The sequence below is a fragment of the Balaenoptera physalus genome (assembly GCF_965194825.1).
Source record: "Balaenoptera physalus genome assembly, contig: HAP1_SCAFFOLD_1429, whole genome shotgun sequence".
NCBI lineage: Eukaryota > Metazoa > Chordata > Mammalia > Artiodactyla > Balaenopteridae > Balaenoptera > Balaenoptera physalus.
Window position 1 is genome coordinate 39,447 of NW_028125367.1, and position 23,058 is coordinate 62,504.

The window sequence follows — 23,058 nt, forward strand, 5'->3', positions numbered from 1 at the left end:
GAAAACTATAATTCAAAAAGAGTCATGTACCACAATGTTCATTGCAGCTCCATTTACAATAGCCAGGACATGGAAGCAACCTAAGTGTCCATCGACAGATGAATGGATAAAGATGTGGCACATATATACAATGGAATATTACTCAGCCATAAAAAGAAACAAAACTGAGTTATTTGTAGTGAGGTGGATGTACCTAGAGTCTGTCATACAGAGTGAAGTAAGTCAGAAAGAGAAAAACAAATACTGTATGCTAACACATATATATGGAATCTAAAAGAAAAAAAAAGGTTCTGAAGAACCTAGAGGCAGGACAGGCATAAAGACGCAGACGTAGAGAATGGACTTCAGGACAAGGGGAGGGGGAAAGGTAAGCTGGGACGAAGTCAGAGAGTGGCATGGACTTACATATACTACCAAATGTAAAATAGATAGCTAGTGGGAAGCAGCCGCACAGCACAGGGAGATCAGCTCAGTGCTTTGTGACCACCTAGAGGGGTGGGAGAGGGAGTGTGGGAGGCAGACGCAAGAGGGAGGAGATATGGGGATATATGTTTATGTATAGCTGATTCACTTTGTTATAAAGCAGAAACTAACACACCATTGTAAAGCAATTATACTCCAATAAAGATGTTAAAATAAAAAACCAATGTGATAGCACTTTACACCTATATGGATGGATATATTAAAAAGGCAGACAGTATCGAGTGTTGGCAAAAATGTGGAGAAATTGGAATCCTCATTCATTGGTAGTGGAACTGTAGAATAGTGCAGCCAACTTGGAAAGCATGAAGTTACCACATGACCCTGCAATTCCACTCTTATGTGTATACCCAAGATTATTTAAAACATCTGTCTACACAAAAACTTATTGAATGTTCATAGCAGCACTATTCACAGTAATCAAAAAGTTAACCCAAATGTCCATCAACACATGAATGGATAAACAAATTGTGGTGTATACATACAATGGAATATTATTCAGCCCTAACAATAAGGGGGGTGAGGAGTAACTCCTCAGTGAGTATGGGGTTTTCTTTTGGGGCGATGAATATGTGATGAATGTTTTGATAGAGACAGTGTTTGCACAACATTGTGAAAATACTAAATGCCCCTGAATTGTTTGCTTTAAAATGGTTTGTTTTGTGTGAATTTTATGTAATGTTGTATGAATTTTACCTCAACTTTAAAAGTAAGAAAATGAAATAAAATTGTAATGTGTCACCAAAACAATGAATAAATAGCCCTAAGCTTTAAAGAGAATATTGATGTTTAGGAACTTAAAATGGAATACTTTGTTTATCATAAACCACCACAAAAAAAGTGATCAGCAGTTTACACTGTAAGTATCAAACAGCTCATTGAAAGAATATATAAACAACTCTTGCAAATTAATGAAAAATAGGCAACATGGCAGAAAAATGGGAGAGTTGGACAAAAGTACAGATGAGTAACTCCTATCATGACATGGAGACTTACAATCTCAGATTCATAGCTCTAAAGGTATAGTAAAACATTCACAAGGGCAGTATAATTGCTATCATAAGGAAGATAATGTTTAATCTGAAGTATTTTTAATACTGAGGTTCAGTAGCATGGAAATAACAAATAAAAATATAATCTTACCTCACTAACCTGTTCTTCACCTCTTTATTTTTTTTATCTTCTCAAGTTCAGCAAGAAAAGCAGTTGCCATCATCACTCTCCTTCAGTACACTAATCATCCCTCAAAATAAAATGGTTATGGTTCAGGTAACTGTGGAAATAAAAAAAGAAAGATGTGTATTAACTTTTCTCTTTGAAAAAATCTCATGCAGTTTTACATATCTATGGTGGGCTGGATAAATTTGTACATGGCAGGAAGAAAAGTGGCTTTCCATTTGCACAGCCCAACCGAAGAAAGAATGTAAATTCCTAAAGAATTTCATGAATAATAATGACAATAAGACATAGAGTACATTTCCAAAATCATGACAAAGGCAGTATACAAATGAAATGGTTTGATTCAGGAAAATTATTAACAACCCTAAATTAAGGAAATTAAATAACAAACCTCATACCACATACCTATCCTATACTGTACTCTATACTTCAGCACTTTCCAAAGTAAAAATAATTATATTTTTTAGGAATTCCAAGCAAGTATCATTAGAAACATAAAAGGCACGATACTCAGAAACAAGAGAATTCTTTCAAATGACCAATACTTAAAGCTTGTATAAACTGTTCACTTACTTTAGGTCAGCAAAATTCAAATTGCTTTACTAGAGCAGCCAATGAAGGGTCACATGGCGAGTTTTTCTATTTGGGAGAATGAAAACTAGTGATCTATATCAGAGTCCTGTGAATTGTTGACATTACTCCACCTGCAATTTCCTGAAACCCTAAGCCTGGGAAATATCCTTTCAGCTTAGTTCCTTAATGTCAGGGCTTCAGAAATGTGGCATCCACCAACTCTTGTGATTATTTCAAGTATGAAAAAAGAATTTAATAAATTATATGCTGGAATTCAAAGCTCTGCATTTGTGGGGAAATCTAATTTCTTAAAGGATGGCTTGAAGAAATACTTTGATATTGAGCAATTTTTAAACCTGTTAACGTGAAAAGAATGTTTGTTTGGTAAAACAGCATCATCCTGATCGCAGGTGGCCTTGGCCTGTAGCGGCTTGAAGCAGGATTTCGGTTTCCAGGCAGAGATTGAGGTCGGGCAATGACAGTGAGAGCGCTGAATCCTAGCCACCACACTGCCAGGGACCAGTGGCCAGTGACAAGTCCCTGGCCCGTCAGCTGTGTGGAAATGAATTTCCACATAGAGACGGAAAGTAGTGAAACAAGTAAAGTGTTTATTAGGAGGAAAAGAGTACAGTACATGTGGATGGACACACAGGTGGGCTCAGAGAGAGAGTCGCACCCTCGTGGTAGTTTGTATCACTTTTATGGGGCATTTCTTCTGGGTTTCCTTAGACCAATCATCTTGCTTTGCCTGCTTCTGAGTCTGTATTTGGTTTATCTCAGGGTCCTCCCATGTGTGCGTGCGCATCTCTTAGCCAAGCTGGATTCTGGTGAAGAGGCCTATAGGTAGTTGACATCACTTACTATGGGGTGGCCCCCCCTCCCTTTTTGACCTCCATGGAGCCTTTCTGTGCATGTATAGTCGAGAAGGTCTCCTTGACTTCAAGAATGAGGAACATGTGGTCTTTTATCTCTTATCTGAGCAGGGCCCAACCTCCTCCATCATCCTGCTTTTATGGGGTTCCTGCTATTATGGAGTTCCTGTCCACAGGGGAGAAACTGTTCAGCCTGGGACCCATCTACCTCCTGCCTCAATCCCTGAGACAACTTGAAGCCTCAAAACCAACACCATCATTTTATTTTTACTTTAAAATGAAGTAAAATATTAATAATGGCTTAGAGTTGTATAATACAAAATGAGAATACAAACAAATTTAGGTCACTTCTGAAAGTTGAAAGCCAACCCCTCTGTCTCTATACACACACACACTTTGTATATAAATATAAAATGTGACACAATTTTTCATAATAGAAGAAAAATTGGTGAGAATACATCTGTTAGAGGATTATCAGTATTGAGTATTTCCATAAGAATCTAATCAAACCAAGGCTTCTTTGACACAGAATTAATTTTTTGTTCTGGTAGGAAAGAATATCACTGGGATTAGAAAGCAAATATGATGTCCCATAAATTATTAATAGTTCATGAGTAAATAAATATATGTAATAAATTTCATGAAGACACCATTAACAATGCCATACAATCAGCCTAGTATGGTGTTTGTCATAAAGTTCCTTGCAAAAACATTGTTGAAGTTTATTAGCCATTATAGTCAAACAACCACAGTGTGTGAACTTCGGCATTTCTGAAAATATCCACAGGGTACCCATATCCTCAGTAATTAACCTCAGTGCAGGTTATGTCCTAATTGGGGGTGGCTTCCAGCATGTCCTGAGAGCAGAGGCTCACCCCATGGAGCCAGCTTGGGGCTTGCCAGCTTGGCATCTGTAAACCCAGGACATCTCCATCAGCCCCGAAATGGCTGCCAGCTTCCCTTGTGCTCTCTGGTCAGGGAGACTAAAAACCTTGAGATGCAATGGACTTCAGAGCTCCTCTAGCTCAGCACCTTGTTCAGGAAACTAAAAACAGGCCAAGATATTTTGGCAATTCGAAATCCACCTCTTCCAATTTCCCCTTGAGGATAGCCATCGTAATTTCAAAAAGTGGCGAATATGATCATTTATTTATGGTATTATATACCTGAAGAGGAACCTGTCCTTTTGTTTCTTCTGCAGTAGTGGACTCTCACTTTTCCAACTCCATCCTGAAATCACATCTGTGAAACCCTTCAGAGAAAAATTTGTAAAATGTTAGCCAACAGAAAAGGTATTATAGTAATTCACTTCTCACTGTAGTAATACTTCCAATCTGAAATCAGTTCTAAGAGGTCTCACAGGAGAACCATTAAACTGCTACCAGTCAGTTGTTCATTGGGCATTTCTATGAAGTCGAATTTCTAGGAATTGGAGATGCGGTGAAATGAACTATGGTACTACAGCTATCATTATCTCATGACCGTTATAAATAAAATCAACTTAAATGTGCCTTTACTAGTGTGAAACGTAGAAAAGTTGGCATTTTAAACGAAAGTATGTAACTTTCTGACAACAGTAATATCTGACTAAACAAAGTGCTCTATTTCCAGACCATACCAAATGCAAGGTTTACATCTTATTGCTGGAGTAGAAGGAATGAGCATCTGTATTATCATCTCTCATTCTTATGGGAGAAGGCAGGTCTCTAGTCGACCTTTTCTCCTCCCCCCCATCTCAGGATCAAAAATTAAGTTTCCCTGTAGCTGTCACTGTCAATGCTGGAGAGAGTCATTTCAGTAAAATATAACCTTATTTTATTAAATGTTGAAAAAAGTAGCCCTGTGAAGAGAGCCAGAATCCATTCCACAAAATTTCTGCTTCTTCTGGTCTACTCATGAATTTCTTCCCTTGCCCAAGTAAGTCAAGAAATTCTTATGAAATTGCCCTGACACTAACAGAAGGAAAACTGGAAAATTCACAAATATGTGCACACTAACAACACACTCTTAAACAACGAATGGGCCAAAGAAAAGATCGCAAGAGAAGTTAGAAAATACCTTAAGACAAATGAAAACAAAAACATAAACATGCTATACCAAAACTTAATGGGATGCAGTGAGATAAGTTCAGAGGGAAATTTATAGCTTTAAATGCCTACATTAAAAAATATCTCAAATCAGTCACCTAACTTTGCACCATAAAGCACTAGAAAAAGAAGAGCAAACTAAACACAAAACTAGTACAAGGAAGGAAATAATAAATATTAGAGTGGAGATAAATAGAGAATAGAAAAACAAGAGGGAAAATAAAGGAACCAAATTTATTTTAAAAGAGCAACAAAATTGACAAACCTTTAGCTAGAGTGACCAAAAAACAGAAAAACTCAAATTACTAAAATCAGAAACGAAAGTGAGGAAATTACTACGGACCTTAGTACTAACGATAGCACTGAATTGTACTCTTAAAAATGGTTAACATGATGAATTTCATTTCATGTAAATTTTACCTTAGTAAAAAAGCCTGTATTTGTGTGGATTCATACCTGGACTCTCTGTTCTGTTCCATTGATCTACGTGTCTATCATCTCACCATTACCACACTGTCTTAATAACTGTGACTTTACAGTAAGTCTTAAAGTCAAATTTTTTTCTTTTCAAATTTATTTTGGCTACTCTAATTCCTATGACTTTCTATAAAGAGTTTAAAGTTAACTTGTCAATATATAGAGTGAGTGATGCTGGGATTTTTATTGGAATTGTGTTAATCTATAGATCATTTTTTAAAGAATTGACATTTTAACTATATTGAGTCTTTCAATCCATGAGCATGATATATCTCTCCATTTATTTAGATTTTTTAGACATCCTTTGATTTCTTTCATTAGCTTTTTTTAGTTTTAAGTGTACAGCTCCTACACGTTTGTTAGATTTATATCAAAGTATTTCCTTTTTTAAAAAGAAGCTATTGTAAATGGTATTTAAAAAACAGATTTGGTTTCCTATTTTTCATTAATATTATATAAATTACATTTTAATTTTTGTGCATTGACCTTTTATTATGCAACTTTGCTACATTCACTTATTCATTCCAGTAGCTTTTAAAATAGATTCTGGAGATTTCTACTTTAACAATCATGTCATCCTTTCCAATATCTAAGCTTTTTTCCCCTTGCTTTATCGCACTGGCTTGTCAACCAACCTATGGTGTTGAATAGGAGTGGAAAAAATATATATCTTTGCTTTGTTCTTGATCCTGGGGTAAAACATTAAATCTTTCACTACTAAGTATGATGTTAGCTATAAAATTTTTTTGTAGATGCTTTCTATTCCTAATTTACTAGAGTTTTAATGCTGAATGGACGTTGAATTTTTCAAGTTCTTTTTCTGTATCAATTGATATAATCATGTGGTTTTAATTATTTTAGTCCAGGGGTCAGCATACTGTGACTCACAGGCCAAATCCTGCCCATTGACTGTTTCTTTAGAGGCCACAAGCCAAAAAATGATTTTTTCACATGTTTAAAGTATTGTAAAAAGAAGAAGAATATGCTATAAAAACTGTATGTCACCCACAAAGCCTAAACTATTTACTATCTGGTTCTTTACTGAAAAACAATTGCCAAATCATCCTTTAGTTGATTAATATAGTGGATTGCATCAATGATCTCTGTCTGTTTAACTAGCTTTGCATCACAAGAAAACCCCCACTTGGTTGTGATGTATTATTCCTTTTATAAATTTCTGGATTTAATTTGCTATAATTTTATTAGAAAATTTTATGTCTATTTTCATAAGGGATATTGATTTGTAACTTTCTTACAAGGCCTTTTAAGGCTAATACTAGCCTCAGAAATGAGTTAGGAATCTCTCCTTTTCTATTTTTTAATTTGAAAATATTTTCTTAAGAAGCTCTATTTATTTTATATTCATAGGAAAATTGAGGAGACAGTATAAAAGTTACCCCCTGCCCCAACACACACACAGCTTCCCCCACTACCAATGTCTCATACCAGAGAGTACATTTGCAGGTTATTTGATAATCAACCTACATTGACACATCATTATCACCAAAAGTTCATCAAGGTTCACCCTGTGGGTTTTGACAAATGCATAATGACATGTATCACCATTATAGTATCATACAGAACAGCTACACTGCCCTAGAAATCCTCTGTGCTCCACAAATTTATTTATTCCTCCCTCCTTCTGAACCCCTGGAAACCACTGTTCTTTTTTACTGTCTGCATAATTTTACCTTATCTAGAATTTCATATATTGCAACCATACAGTGCGTAGCCATTTCAGATTGTCTTCTTTCACTTAGTAATAGGCATTTAAGTTTCTTCTATGTCTTTTCATGGCTTGAAAGCTCATTTCTTTTTAGTGCTGAATAATATTCCATTGCCTGGATGTTTCACAGTTATTTATTTATTCACTTAATGAAGGACAACTTGGTTGCTTTTAAGTTTTTGCAATTATGAATAAAGATGCTATAAACATCCACATGCAGGTTCATAACTTTTCAATTCCTTTGGGTAAATGCCAAGTAGTGCAATTGCTGGATCATATGGTAGGAGTATGTTTAGTTTTGTAAGAAAGTGCTTAACTGTCTTCCAAAGTGGTGGTACCATTTTGCATTCCCACTAGCAATGAATGAGAGTTCCTCTTGCTCCACATCCTTGTCAGCATTTGGTGTTGTCAGTGTTACAGATTTTGGCCATTCTGATAGGTGTGTAGTGGTATCTTACTATTGTTTTAATTTGCAATTTCCTAATGACATATAATGTTGAGCATTTTTTGTATGCTATTTTGGTATCTGTTTATCTTCCTCAATGATGTATCTGTTCAGGTTTTTTGCCCATGTTTAAATCAGGATGTTCATTTTCTTATTATTTAATTTTAAGAGTTCTTTGTATATTGTGAATTACAGTCCTTCATTGGATAAATCTTTTGCAAATATTTTCTCGCAGTCTGTGGCTGTTTTCTTATTCTCTTGACAGTGTCTTTCACAGAGCAGAAGGTTTTTCTTTTTTTAATTTTTTATGAGTCCACCTTATCAATTATTTCTTTCACAGACCATACCTTTGGTGTTGTATCTAAAAAGTTATCACCATACCAAAAGCCATCTAGAATTTTTCTGTGTTAACTCCTAGGAGTTTTATAATTTTGCATTTTATATTAAGGTCTATCATCCATTTTCAGTTAATTTTTTTGAAAGGTCTGTCTCTAGATTCTTATGTTTTTTAATATGTGGCTGTCTAGTTGTTCCAGCACCATTTGTTGAAGAGAGTGTCTTTTCTCCATTTTACCATTGTATTTCATCAAGATCAGTGATATTTTCACAGAAATATAGTGATATTTATGTGAGTCTCTTTCTGGGCTCTTTATTCTGTTCCAATGGTCTATTTAACTGTTCTATCACCAACACCACACTTGGTTACTATAGCTTTATTGTAAGTCTTGAAGTCAGGCAGTGTCAGTCCTTCTGCTTTGTTCTTCTCCTTCAATACTGGCTATTCTGGGTCTTTTGCCACTCCAGATATACTTTAGAATCACTTAGTTGACATCCACAAAATAACATGCTGGCATTTTAATAAGGATTGCGTTGAATCTATAAATCAAGTTACGAAGAACCAACATCTTGACAAAATTGAGTTTTCCCATCCATGAACATGAAATATCTCTATACTTATTTAGTTCTTTTTAAAATTTGTTTCATCAGAATTTTGTAGTTTTCCTCATATAGATCTTGTACGTATTTTGTTAGATTTACACCTAAGTATTTGTGTTAATGTAAATGGCAATATGTTTTTAATTTAAAATTCTACTTGTTTATTGCTGGGATAAGGAAAGTGTTAACCTTTTGTACATTAACCTTACATCTTTCAAATTTGCTGTAATAACTTATTAGTTCCAGAAATTTTGTTGTTAATTCTTTTGAGTTTTCTATATAGACAATCATGTCATCCATGAACAAAGATAGTTTTATTTCTTCTTTTACACTCTGTATAACTTTTATTTCCCTTTTTTGGTATTATTGAGTTATCTAGAACTTCTGGTATGATGTTGAAAAGGAGTGGTGAGAGAGGACATCTGCCTTGTTCCTGCTTTTAGTGGAAAAACTTAGTTTCTCATCATTAAGTATAATGTTAGCTATCAATTTTGTATAGATGGTCTTTATCAATTTGAGAGAGTTCCCCTCTATTCCTAGTTTGCTAAGAGTTTTTATCAAGAATGAGTATTGGATTTTGTCAAATACTTTTTCTGTATCTATTGATATGATCATGTGATTTTTCTTCTTTAGACTGTTGATGTGATAGATTATATTAATGGATTTCCAAATGATAAACCAACCTTACATACCTGGGATAAATCTCACATGGTCATGTTGTATAATTCTTTTCATACATTTTTGGGTTTGATTTGCTAATGTTTTGTTGAGGATTTTTGCATTTGTGTTCATGAGAGATATTGGTCTGTAGTTTTCTTTTAAAGACTATCTGGTTTTGGTTTTAGGGTAATGCTGGCCTCATATAATGAGTTAGGAGGTTTCCCCTCTGTGTCTATCTTCTGGAAGAGATTGTATAAAATTGGCATAATTTCTTCCTTAAATGTTTGAATTCACCAGTGAACCTATCTGAGCCTGCTGCTTTCTGTTTTGGAAGGTTATTAATTGTTGATTCAATTTATTTAATAGATACAGGCCTATTCAGCATCTCTTTCTTCTTGTGTGAGTTTTGGCAGATGTGTCTTTCAAGGAATTACTCCATTTAATCTCGGTTATCAAATTTGTGGCCATAGTGTTGTTCATAGTATTCCTTGATTATCCTTCTACTATCCATGGGATCTGTAGTAATGTCCCTCCTTTATTTTGGATGTTACTAATTTGTATTTTCTCTCTTTTTTTCTTAGTTAGCCTGGCTAGAGGCTCATCAGCTCTATTGATCTTTTCAAAGAACTAGTTTTTTTTTTTAATTGAAGTATAATTGACCTACAACACTATGTTAGTTCCAGGTGTACAACATAGTGATTCAATATTTCTATACATTAGAAAATGTTACTATGATAAATCTAGTTACAGTACATTACTATACAAAGATATTACAATATTACTGATTATATTCCACATGCTGTACATTTCATCCTCACGACTCATTTATATTGCAGCTGGAAGTTTACACCTCTTAATCTCCTTCACCTATTTTACTCAACCCCCCACCCCCTACCTTATGGCAACCACTATTTCTTCTCTGTATCTAAGAGACTGTTTCTATTTTGTTCATTTGTTCATTTGCTTTGTTTTTTACATTCACATATAAGTTAAAATCATACATCATTTTTCTTTCTCTGCCTGACTTATTTCACTTAGCATAATAACCTCTAGGTCAATCCATGTTGTCACATCGAAATCACAAGAGATCTCATTCTTTTTTATGGCTGAGTAATATTCCACTGTGTATAATATACCAAATCTTTATCCATTTATCTATTGATGGATACTTAGGTTGTTTCCATATCTTGCCTCTTGTAAGTAGTGCTGCAATAAACATAGGGATGCATATATTTTTTCTAATTAATGTTTTTGTTTTCTTTGGAAAAATACCCAAAGTGGAATTGCTGGATCATATAGTAGTTCTATTTTTAACTTTTTGAGGAACCTCCATATTGTTTTCCATAGTGGCTACACCAATTTGTACCACCAACAGTGCACAAGGGTTCCCTTTTCTCTACATCCTTACCAACACTTGTTATTTCTTGTCTTTTTGTAATAGCCATTCTGACAGGTGTGAGGTGATATCTCATTGTGGTTTTGATTTGCATTCCCCTGATATTTAGTAATGCTGAACATCTTTTCATGTGTCTGTTGGCCATATGTATGTCTTTGGAAAAATGTCTATTTAGGTCCTCTGCAAATTTTTCAATTGGTATTGGGTTACATGAGATCTTTTGGGTTATATGAGTTCTTCGTATATTTTGGGTATTAACCCCTTATTGGATATCATTTGCAAATACCTTCTCCTATTCAGCATGCTGTTTTTTCATTTTGTTAAAAGTTTCCTTTGTTATACAAAAGCTTTTTGGTTTGATGTAGTCCCATTTGTTTATTTTTGCTTTTGTTTCCCTTGCCTGAAGACACATATCCAAAAAAATATTGCTAAGACCAATGTCAAAGAGTTTACTGACTATGTTTTTCTAGTTGTTTTATGTTTTCAGGTCTTACGTTTAAGGCTTTAATCCATTTTGAGTTTTTTGGGTTTTTTTTTTTATGGTGTGAGAAAGTAGTCCAGTTTGATTCTTTTTCGTGGAGCTGTCCAGTTTATCCAACACCAATTAGTGAAGACACTATCTTTTCCCCATTGTATATTCTTGCCTACTTTGGCATAGAGGAATTGCCCATATAAGTGTGGGTTTAATTCTGGGCTCTCTATTCTGTTCTAACAATTTATGTATCTATTTTTGTGCCAGTACCATACTGTTTTGATGACTGTAGCTTTGTAGTATAGTTTAAGATCAGGGAGCATGATACCTCCAGCTTTGTTCTTCTTTGTCAAGATTGTTTTGATTATTCTGTGTCTTCTGTGTTTTCATACACATTTTAGAATAATTTATTGCAGTTCTGTGAAAAATGCTGTTGGTATTTTGAAAGGGATTGCACTGAATCTGCAGATTGCCTTGGGTAGTATGGTCATTTTTACCAATATTAATTCTTCCAATTCATGAACACAGTGTATCTTTCCACACAAAAGACCCAAATAGTCAAAACAACCTTGATAAGAAAACAAAGTTGGAGGTATCATGGTCCCTGATTTCAAACTATACTAAAAAGCTATCATCATCAAAATAGTATGGTAAAGATGGATCTTTTCAATAAGTGGTGCTGGGTCAATTGAATATCCATATGAAAAAATAAGTGTGACCTGACACTTACCTCATACCATACATAAAAATCAATTCCATATGGATTGCATACCTAAATGTGAAGAAAAAACAATTAGGCTTCTAGAAGAAAATCTATGAGAACCACTTCATGACACACATCCAAAAGCTGAAATCTAAAACATGGAAAAAGCAAGTGTTGGTATGAATGTGGAACAACAGTAAATCTCATACACTCTTACTGGGAGCATAAATTGGTCCAACCACTTTGGAATACTGCTTGGCAGGGTCTACTAAAGCCAAACACATGCATATCCTATGACCCAGCAATTCTGCTCCTAGGTATATATCTATCAGAAATGTGCACATTTATTTACCAAAAGACATGTACTAGAATATTCATAGCACTAATCATAATAGTCCCAAGCTGGAAACTAAATACCTGTTAAAACTGGTGTGGATAAATGAGTTGAGACACAATAAAGTACTATGCAGCAATGAGAATCAATTACCTATAACTACATGTAGTATGGATGAATCTGACAAATAGAATACAAAGGAAAATAAAACTACAGTTGACCCTTGAACAACATGGGAGTTAACCCATGTATAACTTATAGTCAACTCTCCATATCCCTGGTTCCTCTGCATCTGCAGATTCAACCAACCACCGACTGTGTAGTACTATACTATTTACTATTGAAAAATACCCACATATAAGTGAACCCACAGTTCAAAGCAGTGTTGTTCAAGCGTCAACTATATAATATACCACATAACATACTATATGATTTCATGCATGCAAAGTACCAAAAAAAGCAACATTAATCTATGTTCTCAGATGTCAGGATAGTGGTTACTCAGAGAAGTTTGAGACTACAAGGAAGCTGAGAGGGCTTTGGGGGTTCTGACATTGTTCTCTTTCTTGATTAGAATGCTGATATCATGAGTATGACCAGATAGTGATATTTCTTTGGGCTTTATGCATGCAGTATTGCACTTTTCTGTATGTACACTATGTGTCAATAGAAAGTTTAAAAAAATGTTTTCACATCATGGATGTGTCATAATGTATTCAAACATTTCTGTACTTATTGGTCATTCCATTTGTTTCAGCTTTTTTCTTCTACAAATAATGTAAAATAAACATCTCCATACATATTTTATACATATTGGTCCCTTTTCTTTTTAAACATCTTTATTGGAGTATAATTGCTTTACAGTGGTGTGTTAGTTTCTGCTTTATAACAAAGTGAATCAGTTATACATATACATATGTCCCCATATCTCTTCCCTCTTGCATCTCCCTCCCTCCTACCCTCCCTAACCCACCCCTCTAGGTGGTCACAAAGCACCGAGCTGATCTCCCTGTGCTATGCGGCTGCTTCCCACTAGCTATCTATTTTACGTTTGGTAGTGTATATATGTCCATGCCACTCTCTCACTTTGTCCCAGCTTACCCTTCCCCCTCCCCGTATCCTCAAGTCCATTCTCTAGTAGGTCTGTGTCTTTATTCCCTTTTAAAGAAATAAATTCTTTGTATATTAAGTGGTTTAAGTCTCCACACTAATATACAATATATGTGACATTTCTTCCAGAAAAGCTGTAAAAACTCAGATTTTCATTTTCACTAGCATTGTTTATATTTTTCCTCTTATATGCTCATTAGAATTTTTTCATGTCTTTTTTCAGTGTGTATATTGAGTTCTTATCCTCATTTATAATAGATTAAGTCATTTTGCTTTCCTATATGTTGCAAATACTTTTCCTAATATAGGTACTCTACATTGAATTCGTTTATAGTAGACTTCTGATAAAATTTATGGTGATTTAAAATATGTCCACAAATACTCTGATACCATTCCCTTGAAGAGATGGAGTTTAATTCCTCTATCTTCATCATGGACTGGACTTTAATGACTTCCTTTTAATGAATAGAATGTGGCAAATTGACAATGTTTGACTTCTGATACTAGGTTATGAAAGGCATTGCTCTCTTCTCTTTCTCTCTTGAATCATTCACTCTGGAGGAAGTCCGCTGTCATGTGGTAAGGAAACTCAAGCAGCCCTGTGAAGTGGCCCACATGGTAAGGAGCTGAGGCCCCCAACCAACAGACATGTGTGTGAACTTTCATGGAAGTGGATCCTCCGGCCCCAGTCAAGCCATATGACTACAGCCCTGGCCAATGGCTTGACCCCAAGGCCACCCGGCTAAGATACTCACAAAGGCCTGGCCTTCAGAAAATATGTGAGATAATAAGTATTTGCCTACTTAAACTGTTGAATTTTGTGGTAAATCTTTTTATAACATATAAGTAATATATAATTAAAAAAATTTTATTGTTAAACACAATGTATGTGCAAAAGCAAACAAAACATAGATGTACAATTTAACAAAGTATTATAAAGCAAACACTAATGTAATTACTACCCAGCTTAAGAAATTAAAAATTGCAGGTCCCCAAAAAGAATATGAGTGTTCTTTCATGACCAAAACCCTCTTGCTCCAGTTTATGTGCAATCACAATCTTGATTGTCATAGTGATCATTTCTCTGCTTTGCTTTATGATTTTATCTCCTATGTTTACATCTCTAAACAATACAAGTTAGTTTTGCTTATTTCTGAGTTGCATATAAATGGAATCTATGGAATCATAGATTTACTTTTTTATGCCTTCTGTTCAACCTTTTGTAAGATTCATCAATGTTGTTGTATGGAGCTCTAGTTTGTTTACTTGCATTTCTGTAGAATATTTCCATTGTATGACTCTACTGCAGCATATTTATCCATTTTACTATTTATGAATACTTGGGTTGTTTCTAATTTGGGACTACTATGCTTGCTTTTATGAACAATCTTGTTCATACTGTCATGGTTCATGTGCGCATGAGCTTCTCAAAGTTATATATTCCTAGGGGTGGTGATAGGAATATCACCACTTTACCATTTAATAACAACTTGTTTTCCAAAGGGACGGATTAATATGCACTGCCTCCAGTGCTGAATGAGTTCTTGTTGTGACATATCCTCAACAACACTCATAACTCTAAAGGTTTTTAATGTTTGCCAGTCTGAGGGGATAGAGTGGTATCTCACCATAGTTTAATATGCACTTCCTTGAATAATAATGATTTAAAGTAAATTTTCATATCTTTTTGGCCATTTTTATTTTCTCTATTATGAAGCACCACCTATTTTCTATACATTGCCTGCCTTCCTATTGAATCAGAGATTTAAAATTATATGTTTAAATTAAAAAAAAAATATGTATATACATTTTAATCCTTTATTGTTTATAACTTTAGAAAATATTCTCTGACACTCATTACTTTATCTTTCAATTTTTAAATAGTGTTTTAATGTACACAACTTTTACATTTTAATGGAGTTAAATTATAAATCTATTCCTTATGTGTAGTTATTTTCTGACTGCTTTAACCAATTTTATACCACAAAGTATATATATTTTTATATATAAAAATATATATATTAAATAATATATTTATATATATATAATTATAATATAAATGTATTTATTTTATATTTATTATATAAATAACATAATTATGATATATTATATATTTATAAATATATCTAACTCTAATATATTATGTATATAATACATACATATATAATTATATTACTCGAGATATATCATGTTCTTGGACTGGAAGAATCAACATTGTGAAAATGCCTCTACTACCCAAAGCAATCTACAGAGTCAATGCAATCCTTACCAAACTACCACTGGCATTTTTCACAGAACTAGAACAAAAAAATCTCACCATTTGTATGGAAACTCAAAAGACCCTGAATAGCCAAAGCAATCTTGGGAAAGAAAAACGGAGCTGCAGGAATCAGGCTCCCTGACTTCAGACTATACTACAAAGCTACAGTAATCAAGACAGTATGGTACTGGCACAAAAACAGAAACATAGATCAATGGAACAGGATAGACAGCCCAGAGATAAACCCACGCACATATGGTCACCTTATCTTTGATAAAGGAGGCAAGCATATACAGTGGAGAAAAGACAGCCTCTTCAATAAGTGGTGCTGGGAAAACTGGACAGTTACATGTAAAAGCATGAAATTAGAATGCTCCCTAACACCATACATGAAAATAAACTCAAAATGGATTAAAGACCTAAATGGAAGGCCAGATACTATGAAACTCTTAGAGGAAAACATAGGCAGAACACTCCATGACATAAATCACAGCAAGATCCTTTTTGACCCACCTCCTAGAGAAATGGAAATAAAAACAAAAATTAAAAAATGGGACCTAATGAGAGTTAAAAGCTTTTGCACAGCAAAGGAAACCATAAACAAGACCAAAAGACAACCTTCAGAATGGGAGAAAATATTTTCAAATGAAGCAACTGACAAAGGATTGATTAATCTCCAAAATTTACAAGCAGCTCATGCAGCTCAATATCAAAAAAACAAACAACCCAATCCAAGAATGGTCAGAAGACCAAATAGACATTTCTCCAAAGAAGATACACAGATTGCCAACAAACACATGAAAGAATGCTCAACATCATTAATTATTAGAGAAATGCAAATCAAAACGACAATGAGATATCATCTCACACCGGTCACAATGGCCATCATGAAAAAATCTACAAACAATAAATGCTGGAGAGGGTGTGGAGAAAAGGGAACACTCTTGCACTGTTGGTGGGAATGTAAATCGATATAGCCACTATGGAGAACAATATGGAGGTTCCTTAAAAAACTAAAAATAGAACTACCATATGACCCAGCAATCCCACTACTGGGCAGGTACCCTGAGAAAACCATAATTCAAAAAGAGTCATGTACCACAATGTTCATTGCAGCTTTATTTACAATAGCCAGGACATGGAAGCAACCTAAGTGTCCATCAACAGATGAATGGATAAAGAAGATGTGGCACATATATACAATGGAATATTACTCAACCATAAAAAGAAACAAAACTGAGTTATTTGTAGTGAGGTGGATGGACCTAGAGTCTGTCATACAGAGTGAAGTAAGTCAGAAAGCGAAAAACAAATACCATATGGTAACACGTATATATGGAATCTAAAAAAAAAAAAAAAAAGGTTCTGAAGAACCTACGGGCAGGACAGGAATAAAGACGCAGATGTAGAGAATGGACTTGAGGACATGGGGAGGGGGAAGGGTAAGCTGGGACGAAGTGAGAGAGTGGCATGGACATATATACACTACCTAATGTAAAACAGATAGCTAGTGGGAAGCAGCTGGATTACACGGGGAGATCAGCTCGGTGCTTTGTGACCACCTAGAGCGGTGGGATGGGGAGGGTGGGAGGGAGATGCAAGAGAGAGGGGAAATGGGGATATATGTATACATATAGCTGATTCACTTTGTTATACAGCAGAAACTAACACCTTGTAATTATGCTCCAATAAAGATGTTTATAAAAAAAAGAAATTAGATTTACTCTAAGTGCTCAAAACACACACACACACACACACACACACACACACACACACACACACACAAAGAATTAATATGTAAATTTAGCAAGGCAGTTGAATACGGGTCAATATACAAAACTCGAATGCATTTCTATTTATATTTATACACAAATGATTTCTATGTATGCTACATATAGTATGCACAGAATTTTTTCTGTAAATACAAAACTATACATTCCCCTATGTATTACTGTTGCGTTGCACCCTACAGGCCTGCAAGCCCTGCACTTGCCCAGCCTCGACACCGAAGAAAGAGCCTGGAGTCAGCGACATAGACATCAATGGTTTAATGGATGGAGGAGCTTACATGTCCTGGAGCAACACTCCACGGTGTGCGGCAGACAGCGGGCAGGACATGGTAGTAGTCTTTGCTCCCAGAGCTCGGGGAGGTTACCGGTTATAGGGGGAATTGACATCAGGTTGGCTCATCGGTTACCAGGGAAACAAGCAGAGGGGCACGTCCCTCACCGTCCCTTTGACAAGCTATCACAGTGGAGGTGCTCTGATCTAAAGATTAGAACAATCACTAGCTGGGGCCGGGGGCAAGTATGTATTAGGAGGGAAGCTTGGTGATGTGAGTAGTGTGTAGATGAAGGAGGACTGGTCGGGCAGGGGTTGTACAGCGAGCAAGAGAAGAGCCATCTTGGGTGGCTTGATCATACAATTATTTATGTATTTCTATATATGCTGTATACTAGCAATGAAAATATTGGAAAATCAAATTTTAAAATAACATTTAAATCGTATAAAAATACTTACGAATAATTTTAACAAAATATGTGCAAGCCCTGTTCACTTAAACCTACAAAACTTTGTTGAGAGAAATAAATGAAGGCCTATATAAATGGGGTCATATATGCCATGTTCATGGCTTAGAAGACTAAACATTAAGATGTCAGTTATCCCCAAATCAATCTATAGATTCAAAGTAATCAAAATCCCAGTAAGCAGTTTTGTAGAAATTTCCAAGCTGACTTGACAAATTTTATGGAAATGGATATATTTTCCAAAAAAGAAAATGCTGGAGGTCATGACTTAACTGTAATCTGCGGGAAACAAGACCCTGTGTTACTGTCATGAGGACAGACAAACAGATCAGTGGAGACTGACCCACATGTTCAACATATAACACATATAACACATACAGTCATTTGATATTTTGACAAACGAAGGTGATGATATAATTTGATGAAGAAAGGATGGTCTTTCCTACAAATTCTGGATACCCATTTGTAAATAAAAATGAACCCTGACGCTGACCATGCACACAAATATAATTTAACTTGAAATGAGCCACAGACCTATATGTAGATCATCTTCCCAATAACCCGTGAGACGAAGTCACACAAAGCTAAGCCAAGGCGTCAAGGTGCTGGGTTCTCATTGGGGCCCCATTCAGGTTGTTGGCAGTCCAGGACATTGTGGCTACAGAACTAAGGTTTCCCTGCCTGCTGGCTGGTGGCAGAGACTATTCTTGTTCTCAGGCCCACCGACAGCCTGGCAGCCAGCACGTGAGGCCCCCACACCCGTGAGTCTCTGACTTCCTCTTCTGTGACCAGTCAGAGAAAACTCTCTGCCTTTGAAGCACTCATGGAATTAAAGTGGGCCCGCCCAGATCATCTCTCTTTAGCCAGGTAACAGAAATTTCTCGTGATGCTTGTAACGTTAACAATTTCTCCTTGAAATTCCACACATTTTTGTTCCATATATATTTTAGGCCATACTTTAAAGTGCATTCAAAATTAGCCTCGCTGTATCTTTCTGGGAGGCTGATCAAATTATTATTTTGAAATGACCCCTAAGATCTAGTAAAAACTTTGATCTTCCGGTCTTCTCGTCTAACATTACCAGCTGTGTGAGCTTGCTTCTGGTTGGCATCTCCAACGCCTATCATTTTCCCATCCTTTTAATTCCATCCTCCTTAAGTGTTCTGTTTTAGATGAGTCTTGTATTAATTTCCTAGGGCTGAAGTAACAAAACAGGGTGGCTTAAAAAAACAAAAATTTACTCCCTCACAGTTCTGGAGGCTAGAGGCCCAAAGTCAAGGTACCAGCAGGGCTCTGCTTCCTCTGAAGGTTCTAGGGCTTTCCTTGGCGTGTAACAGCACACTCCAATGTCTGCGGCATCTGCACATGGCTTCTCTGTGTCTCTGTGCCCTCTCCTCTTCTTAGCAAGATACCGTTAGATTAAGGGCCCAGACTAAATCCAGGATGATTTCATCTTGAGATCCTTAACTAAATACATCGCAGAATAGGAAGGGTGGCAGGGAGGTTCAAGAGGGAGGAGATATGGGGGTATATGTGTATGTATAGCTGATTCACTTTGTTATAAAGCAGAAACTAACACACCATTGTAAAGCAATTATACTCCAATAAAGATGATAAATAAATAAATAAATAAATAAATACATCGCAGCAGCACCATTTCCAAAGAAGGTCACATTCTGAGGCTCTGGGTAGACCTGAATTTTGGGGGGATACCCTTTTCCGTACCCCACTGGTGCATGTGTAAAGTCAGCAGTCTCCAAATCTGAGCCAAATTTTGTGTAGGGGGTTGATCCTGCCCCATCCTCCGACAGGGCAACCTCAAGAAAATCAGTGCTTCTGATACAAAACCTACCGACCTCAGCCCCGCACAACACACCATCAAAGTGAAAGCTGCAGGCTACATCTGGGCCCTAGTGGTGACAGAGGTGATCACAGGTTCAGGTTCAGATCACAGGTGACTCTCTGTTCCCAGGTACGTATTATGCCTTGGGACGTGGAGGTAGCATCCTGCAGGCTCCGCACAGCCACTGGAGCCTCCTTGCTAAGACAGAAATGACATCTTCAGGATGAAGGCAGGCCTGGCCATCTGGTGCAGGAGGAAGTAGCTTCCTGTTGTCCTCAGACCCTTGCCACAGGCAATGACACTGGAGCAGGCCACCCTCTGAGTAGACATGAAAGGGAATTCTCTCGTGGTATAGAGAGCACTGCCACTGTCCCATGCCACACGGCCCACCAGAGCACTGCTGCTGCCCGTACCTTACCGGGTGTCCCTGATAAAGGACAGACACAACAGTCCACACAAATGGTTGACCTTCAGGCTGTCATCTCAGTCACCTTAGCCCTTGATGCCCCAGCAAACAACCAGCATGTTTACACTCTTTGGCCACTGCCAGTGGCATGGCCATGTGGCCAGCCAATGCAGAAACTAAATTCTCATCCAAGCTTTCCCATTTGGGAGGAAGACCTCAGGACCTCTTGCCCCCCAAACACCCCAGATATAAATGATAGTCACACATGTCTGCACATAGCAGGCACTCCTATCCCCTTTGGAGACCCAGACATTACCAACAGTGACCAAGACTCTCATTTCACTTTAAAAAACACACAACACCAAGCTCTTGAGCCAGTCATTCAAGAGAACTTCCCTTCATCTGCCAATTTAGAACGCAGGCCTCACAGAGGACCATATGGCCTACTTATACAAGTTCAGGTTCAGGGAAATGAAACATGCACCTGTCAGTCATCAAACATCAGAAATGCATCATAATAACTTACTCCATTTTTGATGTTTGACAGCTGATAGCCTTTAAGGACCACCCCCCTCTCTTACCCCAGGGCAAGCTGATAAGAAAGGGGCACCTGCAGAGAATTCACACCAGTAAACCCTGGCCCAGGGTAAGAACCCCACCTCCCAAACCACAGGGAAAGCCAGAGTCAGTAACTCCTCCCTGCTTCCTCAAGCCATTTCCAGAGCTGCCTCCTGGGAGCCCACCCTGCTCTCCCAACAAAGTCTCATTATGTGAAAAATTGACCTTTTCACTCCCACTCGCTGCATGTGTGGCATCATCAGTCTTGATAATGAGAACTAAAATGTTGCCTGCCATATCAGTAAACAAAGGATGTTGCAGCCATCAAGCCATCATATTACAGCCACCGGAGGGTGAGCCCTAAGGGAACCCAGGATGTAGACAAATGGGCTGCTCACTGCCAAACCCTCAGCCACTGCCGCACCCCCTGGTTCTGCCAGTGTACCCTGAGGAAACACAGGATGAGAAAACACAGGATATTGGCCCCAGATATTTAAGGTGCATATCAAAGGAATGATTTCAGTGAGCCCAGGCTCTTGCATCTTCCCAAACATAGAAAAGTGCTAAATTCCATAACTTGAGAAATCTGGTTTTCTTTTATTAACAGTAATCTTTTGATGTTCTGACTACCTGGTCTTTTGTTGAGAATCTCCTATATATCCTGGCTCCCCACCCTTGCCTCTTCGGAACAGTTTCTGCAATGTCATCTGAGATGCCATGTCCCGGGCCTGCAGTCCTCAGAAAGTCCACCCAATAAAACATAACTCTCAACTTTTAGGTTGTGCTTTTTTTTTTTTTCAGTCAACAATAACCAAGCCACATTTTGGGTCAGGTTGATCCTGCCCCCTATGGTGCAACCACAAAACACATTCATCTTCCTCTTATGATTTAGAAGCTATATGCTGTATACTATTCTTCTAGGAGTTAGACGAGAGATTACTATTTGCAGCCTGCCTTATAAAGTATACTGCTAATTGGTACATTTAATCTTCTCCGACAATTCAAGGAGCTTAGACCTTTTAGTTCCTCATAAACCTCCCCTAGCCTAAATGCTAAAGTCATGCATTTTATTTCTACATATAGTTTAAAGTCCACAAGGCATTGTTGTTGCTGTTTTATACAGTCAATATTTAGATTTCCTCATCAAAGGTGAGGTGGATTTCCTCACTGTTGCGGCTCATCGATCTTTCCTGCTTCTCTGACATTTCGTCTGTGATCATTTTCCCTCTGCCTGAAGAAGTCTCATTAGTATTACACCGAAGGTCATTTTACTTCCTCTCGCTGCTATTAAATACATTTTTCTTAGTCTTCAGTTATCTCAGTTCACTCTGATGGGTCTATATGCAGATTTATTTTTATTTACCCTGCTTGGGGTTTGCAGGGCCTTCTTGATTCCATGGAGTACTGTCCTTAGTCTATTTTGGAAAAATATCTACCATCATCTCTTCAAATGTTTCCTATGCGCCCCTGCCTCACCTACTCCTAGGATATAAAATAAACAAATACTAAAATTTTTTCATGGATCCTTTATGGCCTCGCCATTCAAAGTGTGGTCTATGACCTGATAGCATCAATATTCTCAAGAAGCTTCTAAAAACTCAGCATCTCAGGCATCCCCAGGGATCCACTGAATCAGAATCTTCATTTAAAGAAGATCCACAGGTGAGTCACATCCCATTCAAGTCTGAGAAGCACTGGTCTCCATCTCTCAGCCTCTCTTCCACATTTACCACTCCTCGTCTCCCCATTCCATTGTAGATAATTACTTTTATCTTCCAGTTCACTAATTCTTTCATACTCTTAACTTCTTAATTGATGTATATAATACACATAGAAAATTGCACAAGACATAAACATAAGAGCTCAGTACATTTTTACAAAGTAAATATTCATGTCACCACCGAAGTTAAGAACACTGCCAGTGGCCCACAAGCTCCCCCCACCCACCCCAGACTTTTGTGGGATTCAATTGTCCACTCTGCTATTAAATTCATCCGCTGAGTCCTAACGTTT

At 36.9% G+C, this 23,058-nt stretch overlaps 1 protein-coding gene across 2 annotated transcripts in view; it reads right to left on the reverse strand.

The window, feature by feature from the left end:
* Window positions 1–988: 988 nt before the first annotated feature.
* LOC309653903 (cyclin-dependent kinase 20-like) overlaps window positions 989–23,058 on the reverse strand; it is a 49,698-nt gene continuing 27,628 nt past the window's right edge. Inside the window, exons 7-9 of one of the 2 annotated variants that reach the window (XM_082478658.1) lie at window positions 12,034–12,075; window positions 4,271–4,356; window positions 989–1,753 (exon numbers count right to left, since the gene is read on the reverse strand). In XM_082478658.1, the coding sequence (XP_082334784.1) occupies window positions 1,714–1,753; window positions 4,271–4,356; window positions 12,034–12,075 (168 nt within the window). In that variant the 3' untranslated portion in view covers window positions 989–1,713. Of the gene's footprint in view, window positions 1,754–4,267; window positions 4,357–12,033; window positions 12,076–23,058 lie in introns of those variants that run through there. The other variant, XR_014259604.1, reaches the window with a different exon arrangement.